We start from the raw sequence: 11,053 nt of genomic DNA on the forward strand, positions 1-11,053 counted from the left end.
AATTTTTTTTATTAAACTGCACTTATAGTTTTTCAAGTTTTTTACATGTGAAACTTTTTTTTTTTAATTGTTTAATTGAAATTTTTTTAATAAAAAATTTCTAAAAATTTTGAAATGTCGGCTAACTTCATTTTCATTGTATTTTATACATTTAAAAAACTAAAGTTAAAAAAATAAAAAATACAGCTGATTTTTTCAATTATAATTTTGTTAAAAATTTTAATTTTTCATAAGTTACTTCTAATTAAAAAATTATAACTTGTTTTTTATTTAAAAAATAAAAAAAAATCATGAAAAAGTGACATTTAAATTTTAGCGCTTCTGTGACAACTTAAATCAAATTATCTTTTAGCAGACACGAATTTCCGGGACGCGAAGACCAACGTACTAGCGGTCATTTCTGTTTCCCGTTTCACTTTCGCTCATTTTAAGAATAATCGTCGCCGGCTCAGCACATTATAATAATTAAGAACAAGAAGTTTTTTAAAAGTAATCCAACAACATCGTTGGTTATTTAACATCAACTTTCGCATTCATGGTAATTAAATTATTAATTTCTACTTAATTTACTTAATAAAATTATTAGTTACCTTTAAATCACCTTTTTGACCACTTTCACTAAAAACTAGTTAACTGAAACTTAAGAGGTTAATTCAACATTAATTTTATATTGATTAATTTTTTTATTACAAAATATTGAATTAAAAATGAGCATGGCTTCAATTACTGTAAATTTAATTTTCTTTATTTTATTTATAGGCCGCCATATTGGTTTGATACAAGTGCGTGGGAATAAGCACATTCCTAAGATCTCCATCCAGTCAAGATGTATTTATACAACTTGACTCTGCAAAGAGCCACCGGCATCACCCACGCGGTCCACGGGAATTTCTCCGGCACGAAGCTCCAGGAGATACTCGTTTCCCGCGGGAAGTCACTGGAGCTTCTGCGGCCGGACCCAAACACCGGCAAAGTCCACACGCTGCTGGCTGTTGAAGTTTTCGGAATAATAAGGTCTCTTATGGCCTTTAGGCTAACTGGAGGTACTAAAGACTACATTGTTGTTGGCTCAGACTCGGGAAGAATAGTAATTCTCGAGTATTTGCCTGCTAAAAATGTCTTTGAGAAGGTTCATCAAGAGACTTTTGGCAAGAGTGGCTGCAGAAGAATTGTACCAGGTCAATACTTGGCTATTGATCCTAAAGGACGTGCTGTAATGATTGGTAAGATTAATTTACTTTATTTTTTTTTTACATCAAGTTAGCCGACATCAGAAAATTTTTAGAATTTTTTTTAGTGAAAAAATTATTACAAAAAAAAATAAAAAACTGTAATTGCAATTTTTAAAAATATTTTTTTTTGTTCTAATTTAATTAATCAAAAAATTAAAAACTTATAATTTTAGTATTACAAAATTATAAAATTGAAATGAACTAAAATTTTTCATTTTTTTATTTTTTTAAATAACAAATTAAGCCTAAAAAATTATTAAAATAAAAATTGCATTGACAATTTTTTAGATTTTCTAAAAATAAAATTTCTTGCCATAATTTATTAACCTAAAAAATAAAAAAAATTTCATTTGTAAAAAACTTGAAAAACTGACAGTGTAATTTTTAAAAAGTATTTTTTTTTCTTCTGATTTAATTAATTAAAAAAAATTAAAAACCGGCTAATTTTAGTATTATAAAATTACGAAATTAAAATTAGCAGAAACTTGTCAATTTTTTTATTTTCTTTTTTTTAAATAAATTTTTCTTGCCATAATTTATTGGCCTAAAAAAATTTCATTTGTAAAAAACTAAGTGCAATTTTTTAAAAATATTTTTTTGTTTTATTTTAACTAATTAAAAAAAATAAAAAACTTCAGCTAACTGTAGTACTATAAAATTATGAAATTGATATTAGCACTTGTCAATTTTTTTTATTTTTTTAAAATAACAAATTAAGCCTAAAGATTTATTTAAAAAAAATTGCATTTATAATTTTTTAGAGTTTCTAAAAATAGAATTTTTTACAATTAAATTTTTCTATCTACAATTTATCAGCTAAAAAATTTCTAAAAATTATCAGACGTCGCAAAATTTAATTATAAATTACGAATGATGTTTCTATCTGTCCGTGTTTCACCTGAATCATTTTGATTATAAACCTCAGATTCTGACTTAAAATTCCCTAATTAAAAAATAATTTTTACCTACCGGACAATTTTTACCAAAAAATTAAATTTCCAGCTGCAATCGAGAAGCAGAAGCTCGTATACATTTTAAACAGAGACCCCGAAGCCCGTCTGACGATATCCTCGCCCCTGGAAGCGCACAAGAGCAATACTCTAGTTTACCACACCGTTGGAGTGGACGTTGGGTTCGAGAACCCGATGTTCGCGTGTCTGGAGATTGACTACGAAGAAGCAGATAGCGATCCAACGGGCGAAGCAGCTGTGAAAACTCAGCAAACTTTGACCCTCTACGAGCTCGATCTTGGTCTGAATCACGTCGTGAGGAAGTACAGCGAGCCATTAGAAGAGCACGCTAACTTCCTTATCTCCGTACCCGGAGGAAACGACGGTCCCAGTGGAGTACTCATTTGCTCAGAAAATTATCTGACTTACAAGAATCTCGGGGATCAGCCTGACATTCGTTGTCCGATCCCTCGGCGGCGGAATGACTTGGACGATCCTGAGCGGGGGATGATTTTTGTCTGTTCTGCGACACATAAAACTAAAAATATGTTCTTCTTTCTCGCGCAAACCGAGCAAGGAGATATTTTCAAGATAACGCTTGAAGTTGATGAAGACATGGTTACTGAGATAAAACTCAAGTACTTTGACACAGTTCCCGTAGCAACGAGTATGTGTGTACTCAAAACTGGTTTTCTCTTCGTCGCTTCGGAGTTTGGCAATCATTATTTGTACCAAATCGCTCATCTGGGTGATGACGACGACGAGCCAGAGTTCAGTTCCGCCATGCCCCTGGAAGAAGGAGATACCTTCTTCTTTGCACCACGGCCTCTGAGGAATTTAGTTCTGGTTGATGAGATGGACAGTTTGTCTCCTATTATGACTTGCCAGGTAATTTTTTTATTAAAATTCCTGTTCATATATCCCGTTCACGATGCCATAAGGGCGTATATCGGCAAAAGGTCCCGGTGAACAGCCACAAGGGCGTATAAAATTTTTTTTTTTTTTTTTTTTTTCGGGAATCGACGTATTTTATTTATTTATTTATTCATAATTAAACCCAACACCCCGAGTCATTAACAGGGTTAATAATATATATACAGAGTACTTATAAGCAGACAAATTTAGTTTTTTAATTAAATACAAGATAGTCATATCGATGTTCTAATTAGCAAATTGTCTAACTCCATTTTAGAGAATCTTCCATTTAGACAAAAAAAAAAAAAATTAGTTCAAGATTTATTATCACTTAAAAAACCATTTAATATCATTAATATCTAATAGAGGCATGATATTTTTATTTGGATCATTCAAATAATTAATAATTGGACTATTGCTACATCAAAATGTTAAAAAATTACTCTCTAAAAAATAAGGAGTTAGACCAATTGCTAAGTAGACCGTCGATATGGCGAGTAAACATTGTTTATCTAGGTTGAGTCCATAGATGACTCATTTATATTGCGCAACTATAAGTGGATAACAAAAAAAATGTAAATTATAAATTAAAAAAAAAGTAATTCCACAATTCAATTGCACAGAAATAATAACTTCACAAAAGTGATTAGTACAGTCTACTCTTGATAATTTGACACTTGTTAATTTGAAAATTTTTTCCGGTCCCTTGAAAAATTATTTATAGTTTAAACGCTTGTTATTTTGAACTCTTGACAATTTGAAATTTATCTCTGGTCCTTTGAGTTTCAAATTATCGAGAGTTGAGTGTATAAACACTCATACACTGATAGAAGGATTTCTTAGCATTTAAGAAGATTTCTTTGTATTTAAGAAATATTTCTTAGTATTTATAGTATTTCTTAGTATTTAAGAAATATTTCTAAAATACTAAGAAATATTTTTTAAATACTAAGAAATGATGTTGAAGAAATTATTTCTTAAATACAAAAAAAATCTTACATACTAAGAAATCTTTCTATTAATGTAGAGAGATCTGATCAGTCTGTTTGATGTAGGGCAATGATCAGGCAAGACTTTTCATACTTTTTTTTTTTTTTAATTACATCCGAAATGTCCAGAAATTTAAAAAAAAATTTTATACGTCCTTATGGCTCCCGGGACCCACTCTGGATACTATAAAGATGTATAATAAAAATTCTATTATTTTTTTTGTCCAAAAAAAATTTTTAATTAGGAGAAAAAATTTTTTTTGCATTTCTCCACATTTCATGCAAAAATACATCAGTTTCCAAAAAAAAAATGTTTTTCGGGTTTCATATTTTTGTATGAAACGTGGAGAAATGCAAAAAAAAATTTTTTTTCTTACTAAAAATTTTTTTTGGACTTGGAAAAAAAAATGGAATTTTTATTATACGCTCTTATGGCATTTGTTACACGATATTTATATTTAAATTCCAGCATCAACAAGTAGAGAGTTGGTATTTGTTAATGACCCATTCTCTGTGATTGATGCAAAATAAAATTAATCTTCGTCGCCTTTGATTTGTTTTTTTGCTTGCAAATCGAAGTGAACTCGAAAATTAACATTACTTTTTTTTAAATTAGAAACTTTGATGTAGGTAAATTTTTACTATGTCTGAATTATTTATAAGGATTTATTTAATGCTAAAGGTCGCGGATTTGGCAAACGAGGACACTCCACAGCTTTACATCGCCTGCGGCAGGGGTCCAAGATCTACTTTACGAGTCTTACGACACGGTCTTGAGGTCTCGGAAATGGCTGTGAGTGAACTTCCGGGTAATCCCAATGCAGTTTGGACAGTAAAAAGAAGAATCGACGGTAAGTTTTCACTGTTTGCCTGCTGAGTTTGTGTAGATTAATTTTACTTATCTTCTTTGTCGCTTTTATAAATTTTAATAACATATAAATAAATATACGTAATTTTAGACGTATATTTATATTTAAAAAAAAAAAAATCAAATTGATATTAAATAACGCGATCGAAAATTAAATAAAAGAAGATAGTAATAAATCTGGTGGATTGATACACTCTTATCAAACACCAGTTATTTCTTTCAGGCTACCTGGGTGCTAAAGGTTGACCAGCCCAATCCATGAGTTTCTACGAGGTAAGATCATATTTTATGAGATCGATCAAGGAATACGGTACGGTTCGCTGTAGAGAGAAATTTCACTGCTGAGTTGCACATTAAGTCGCGAAAAATTTCATGGACTGCAATTATTCAGCTCTTTTAGTATTATAATAATGATGAATAGTACATTTATAATCTAGACACAAAATATAATTTCGGTTACAGAAGAATATGATGCGTACATCATAGTGTCCTTCGTCAATGCTACTCTTGTGCTTAGTATCGGAGAGACTGTCGAAGAAGTAACGGACTCTGGTTTCCTTGGAACAACACCCACTCTCAGTTGTTCTGCTTTGGGGGAGGACGCTCTTGTACAAGTGAGTGACACATTAATTACCAAGTAAAATTAATGCACTGCGGTATCTCCGGCACCTGGTTAACCACGTGACGGTCGCTTTTAGGTGCTAAATTATATCACGGATTATCGCATCGTTGGAGGATTGCTATTTAAATTGCATTACTCCTGGTAACTCGACCCGTACACGCATTTTTTAATTTATTCTATTTTAACTAGCAACCTTGCAGTCACTATGTGACTGCCGGGACTTGTTAACTATAATTCAATAAAATTTTGCTTTATTAAATAATGAATTTTGTTGAATTTCGCTGTACTTTCTTAACTATTGACATTTTCAAAGATATAAGCTCATCCTGATGTTACACTCATCAAGAGTTTTCATTTGAATACCCACATGCATTTTGATATATTTTTCATATATACATATATATAATATATATAAATATATGAAAAATTGATGTGGGTACTCAAATGAAAGGTCTCAATCAGTGTAATGTCGGGGTGAGCTTATATCTTAAAAAATGTCAATAGTTCACTAGATACAACGTCGTTTCTTAATTATGCTAAATTGCACTGTACTTTCTTAACTATTAAAGTTTTTAAAGATATAAGCTCATCCCGATATTACATTCATCAAGAGCTTTCATTTGAGTACCCACATGGCATTTTTTATATATATTTGATGTATATTGTATTTGTTAAATATATAAATACATAAAATATATGAAAAATTGATGTTGGTACTCAAATGAAAGGTCTCGATGAGAGTAACATCGGGATGAGCTTATATCTTTAAAAATTTCAATAGTTCACAAGGTCGTTTCTTAATTATGTTAAATTGCACTGTATTTTCTTAAATATTGACATTTTTAAAGATATAAGCTCATCTCGATGTTACACTCATCTAGAGCTTTCATTTGAGTACCCACATGCATTTTTTATATATTTTTCATATATACATATATATAATATATATAAATATATGAAAAATTGATGTGGGTACTCAAATGAAAGATCTCGATGAGTGTAACATCAGGATGAGCTTATATCTTTAAAAATGTCAATAGTTCACAAGATACAAGGTCATTCCTTAATTATGTATCTAGAGATAGAGAATTTTTGAATGCAGCCTAAATACTTAGCAATGACACTAAATTTCACTAAAAAAAACCAATTTTATCATAAGTCTATCCTAGCCACAAAATTTTTCTTATTCTTTTTAACAATATAAATTAATTACTCTCACTTGTTAAATATTAACATAACAATTCATTCATTTTATTCATAAACTTTTTTTTGCCTCAGGTATATCCCGACGGTATTCGTCATATACGTGCCGATAAACGTGTCAATGAATGGAAAGCTCCGGGTAAAAAAACAATTGTCAAATGCGCAGTAAACCAACGTCAAGTCGTCATTGCACTCACAGGAGGGGAATTGGTCTACTTTGAAATGGATCCGGTAAAAATAGCTTCTATTATCATAATAATAATAATAATAATAATAAAATACCGCATTATTGTTCTCTTTGGGTTTTTTATAAGCTCCGAGATGTATAAAATGCGAAAAGCATTTCACTAAACAATTGCATTTAAAATCAGGAAACTTTTGTTTTCTGATTTAAATTATTCAGTGAACAAAAAATATATATATTCAAATTTAAATATTTATAATCACAAAAATCAATTTATTGATAGAATAAATTTTAATTATAGACGGGTCAATTGAACGAGTACACAGAGAGAAAGAAGATGCCGTCAGAAGTGATGTGCATGGCTCTGGGAAATGTCGCGGCTGGAGAACAAAGATCTTGGTTTCTGGCGGTGGGTTTACAAGACAATACCGTCAGGATAATTTCTTTGGACCCATCGGATTGTTTAGCACCGAGGAGTATGCAAGCTCTTCCTGCTGCGGCTGAAAGCCTTTGCATTGTCGAAATGGGCGCTTCTAAAGACGTCGACAATTCTGACGACACTGTCATTCAAAATCAGACGAGTTTATATTTAAATATTGGACTGCAAAATGGAGTTTTACTCAGAACAGTACTGGATCCAATATCTGGAGATCTTGCAGACACACGGACTAGATATTTAGGATCACGACCGGTAAAACTCTTTAGAATAAAAATGCAGGGAAGCCAAGCAGTTCTTGCAATGAGCAGCAGATCATGGCTGAGCTATTACTATCAAAATCGGTTCCATTTGACTCCACTGTCTTATGAAAGCTTAGAATTCGCTTCGGGCTTCAGCTCTGAACAGTGTCCCGAGGGTATTGTTGCTATATCTACAAATACCTTGAGAATTTTGGCGCTCGAGAAATTAGGCGCTGTATTTAATCAAGTGAGCTTTCCGCTCGAGTACACACCGAGGAAGTTTGTGATCCATCCTGACTCGGCTAATCTTATCATTATTGAGACTGAACACAATGCGTACACAGAGGACACGAAACAACAGAGGCGACTACAAATGGCTGAAGAGATGCAGGAAGCCGCTGGTGCAGAAGAAGCAACAGTAGCACGTGAGCTCGCTGAGGCGTTTCTATCTGAGGAGCCTAATGAAGCTGTTTTCGGAGCTCCCAGAGCCGGGCCAGGGCTCTGGGCTTCTCTCATTAAAATAATGGTACCCACCACGGGTCAGGTTTTCCAAACTCATCGGCTCGAACAGGATTACGCTGCTCTCTGTTTGGCGCTCGTTAAGTTTGCAAATCAGGGAGATCAACTTTTCCTCATTGTTGGTGTTGCCAAAGACTATCAACTTAATCCAAGAATTAGCAGTGGTGGATTCTTATACACGTACAAGTAAGTTTTTTATTTTATTTTATTATATTATATTTAATTACAAAGTAAGGTAAAAGAACCAGATATTGACACTGAACTAGTTATTGACATTTGCAATTTTTTTTTTTTCTAATTAAATAAAACAAATCGACTCTAATAAATTAATAAATACTAGCAACCTTGCAGTCACTATTAAATGAATAAAATTTTTCTTTATTAAATAATGACTTTTGTTAAATTGCACAGTAATTTTTTATCTATTGACGTTTTTAAAGATATAAGCTCATCCCGATGTTACACTCATCAAGAGCTTTCATTTGAGTACCCACATCAATTTTTCATATATTATATATATGTATATATGAAACATATATCAAAATGCATGTGGGTACTCAAATGAAAGGTCTCGATGAGTGTAATATCGGGGTGAGCTTATATCTTTAAAAAAGTCAATAGTTCTCAAGATACAAGGTTGTTTCTTAGTCATGTTAAATTGCACTGTACTTTTGTAACTATCGACATTTTTAAAGATATAAGCTCATCCCGATGCTAAGCTCATCAAGAGCTTTCATTTAAATACCCACATGCATTTTTATATATTTTTCATATATACATATATATAATATATATAAATATATGAAAAATTGATGTGCGTACTCAAATGGAAGGTCTTAATGAGTGTAACATCAGGATGAGCTTATATCTTTAAAAATGTCAATAGTTCGTGAGATACAAAGTCATTTCTTAATTATGTATCTAGAGATAGAGTATTTTCGAATGTAGCCTAAAGACTTATCATCATAAGTCGACTATTTGTGAGAATGATATGAAACCTTGAAAAGACACAACTCCAGATCAAGACTTTTCCAACGATTCCAAATTTAACCATAAAAACCCATTTTATCATATAAATACACTGGCCACAAAATTTTACTTATTTTTTTAATAATATCGATATTTTTTGAACTATAAATTTGAAGATAATTGGTTTTTTGAGAACATTTTATTTTTTTAATTAGAATAAAATTGCAAGTGTCAATCAACTAGGCCAGTGTCAATAACTGGATCTATTACCTTAGATAATTTATTTTAATAATTACAATGATGACAATATCACATTAACTGTATATTTTTGATGATATCCCTGCAGTACTGAGTTTTATTAAAAAAAAAACATATTAGTTAAATAAAAAAAAAAAAAATATCTACTCCACAGATTAATTAAAATGTTTGTTTTTGTTTTCCAGAGTAAACGCAGACGGCACGGGAATAGAGCTGCTTCATAAATCACCGGTGGATGAAATTCCCTTGGCGATATGTCCATACCAAGGGCGTGTTTTAGTTGGGGTTGGAAAAATGCTGCGACTGTATGACATGGGAAAGAAGAAATTGCTGAGAAAGTGTGAAAATAAACACATACCCAACGCAATAGTATCGATTAACGCCGTCGGACAACGGATTTATGTGAGTGATGTACAGGAATCAGTTTATGCAGTAAGATATAAACGTCAAGAGAATCAGTTAATCGTATTTGCCGATGACACACACCCACGGTGGATTACAACAACATGCGTATTGGACTATGACACTGTTGCGACAGCTGATAAATTCGGTAATATTGCGGTTGTAAGGCTTGCGAGTGGCATCAATGACGATGTGGATGAAGATCCGACTGGGAACAAAGCTCTCTGGGATAGAGGATTACTAAACGGAGCGAGTCAAAAGGCCGACACTGTAGCCTCTTTTCACGTCGGTGAAACAGTAATGTCACTACAAAAGGCCACTCTCATTCCTGGAGGATCCGAGAGTTTAGTTTATACAACTCTGAGTGGGACTGTCGGTGTCCTAGTACCGTTCACCAGCCATGAGGATCATGATTTTTTCCAACATTTAGAAATGCACATGCGATCTGAGCATCCGCCGCTCTGCGGTCGTGACCATTTGTCCTTTAGGTCTTATTATTATCCTGTTAAAAATGTCATAGATGGTGACCTTTGCGAGCAATTTAATTCAATAGAACCTGCTAAGCAAAAAAGCATCGCCGGTGATTTAGAAAGAACAGCCTCTGAAGTATCTAAAAAATTAGAAGACATTCGTACACGTTACGCATTTTAAACTGTCTTGTTTAATTATCATCACAATCTTCACGTTTATTTTTACTTTCATTTTACACACGGAAACAACAAGATGACACTGGATATTAGGGTGGCGCAAAAAACCGACTTTTTTTTTTAGTCTCGAGTGAAAAAATGTCAGTTTTTGATGTTTTAAGAGCCCTCTTCAAAGAACAGCTCAAAAAAAAATTTTTAAGAGGTCGCTCCAAATTTTTTTAAATTTCAAAAATCGAAATTTTTTTTTTTTTTAATTTTTTTTCTTGTTACTTCATAATTTTATAGACCAAAAAAAAATAAGTTCCTGAAAGTTTCAATTCAAATTTTAAATCTTGAAAGGTCGCTCATAATTTTTTTTAAATTTCAGAGTCAAAAAATGCTAATCCAATTAAATTGTCACTAATAAATTAAAAAAAAATTATGAGCGACCTTTTAAAATTAACATTTTGAACTGAAACTTTCAGGAAACCTTTTTTTTTTTGGTTTATAAAATTATGAAGTGACGAGAAAAAAAATTAAAAAAAAAAAAATCGATTTTTGAGGATTTTTTAAATTTGAAAAAATTTGGAGCTCAAAAAAAAATAGTCAGTTTTTTTGCGCCACCCTACTGAATATCA

General features: G+C 31.9%; 1 protein-coding gene across 3 annotated transcripts; it reads left to right on the forward strand.

Moving 5' to 3' along the window:
- Positions 1-378: 378 nt before the first annotated feature.
- On the forward strand, positions 379-10,505 carry LOC123259587 (splicing factor 3B subunit 3). 3 transcript variants are annotated; one of them, XM_044720178.1, is made up of 8 exons: positions 379-538; positions 760-1,223; positions 2,235-3,070; positions 4,769-4,937; positions 5,417-5,568; positions 6,855-7,010; positions 7,265-8,346; positions 9,573-10,505. In XM_044720178.1, the coding sequence occupies exons 2-8, from the start codon at positions 827-829 to the stop codon at positions 10,438-10,440; spliced, it is 3,660 nt and encodes a 1,219-aa protein (XP_044576113.1). In that variant the 5' UTR covers positions 379-538; positions 760-826; the 3' UTR covers positions 10,441-10,505. The 3 variants fall into 3 exon arrangements, with proteins under 3 accessions (XP_044576113.1, XP_044576114.1, XP_044576115.1); XM_044720179.1 differs by lacking the exons at positions 6,855-7,010; positions 7,265-8,346; positions 9,573-10,505 and adding an exon at positions 5,165-5,227 and having other exon boundaries at positions 5,417-5,554; XM_044720180.1 differs by lacking the exons at positions 6,855-7,010; positions 7,265-8,346; positions 9,573-10,505 and adding an exon at positions 5,178-5,227 and having other exon boundaries at positions 5,417-5,554.
- Positions 10,506-11,053: the final 548 nt, after the last annotated feature.

This window comes from Cotesia glomerata, linkage group LG2 (assembly GCF_020080835.1).
Source record: "Cotesia glomerata isolate CgM1 linkage group LG2, MPM_Cglom_v2.3, whole genome shotgun sequence".
Taxonomy (NCBI): domain Eukaryota; kingdom Metazoa; phylum Arthropoda; class Insecta; order Hymenoptera; family Braconidae; genus Cotesia; species Cotesia glomerata.

What these genes read in the sequence shown, in the direction of transcription:
- LOC123259587 (XM_044720178.1), top strand. Translation starts at nt 827, where the DNA reads ATGTATTTATACAACTTGACTCTGCAAAGAGCCACCGGCATCACCCAC. An exon ending in AGGACGTGCTGTAATGATTG is followed by an intron (nt 1,224 to 2,234) that starts GTAAGATTAATT and finishes TTAAATTTCCAG; the next exon opens with CTGCAATCGAGAAGCAGAAG. An exon ending in CTCCTATTATGACTTGCCAG is followed by an intron (nt 3,071 to 4,768) that starts GTAATTTTTTTA and finishes TTAATGCTAAAG; the next exon opens with GTCGCGGATTTGGCAAACGA.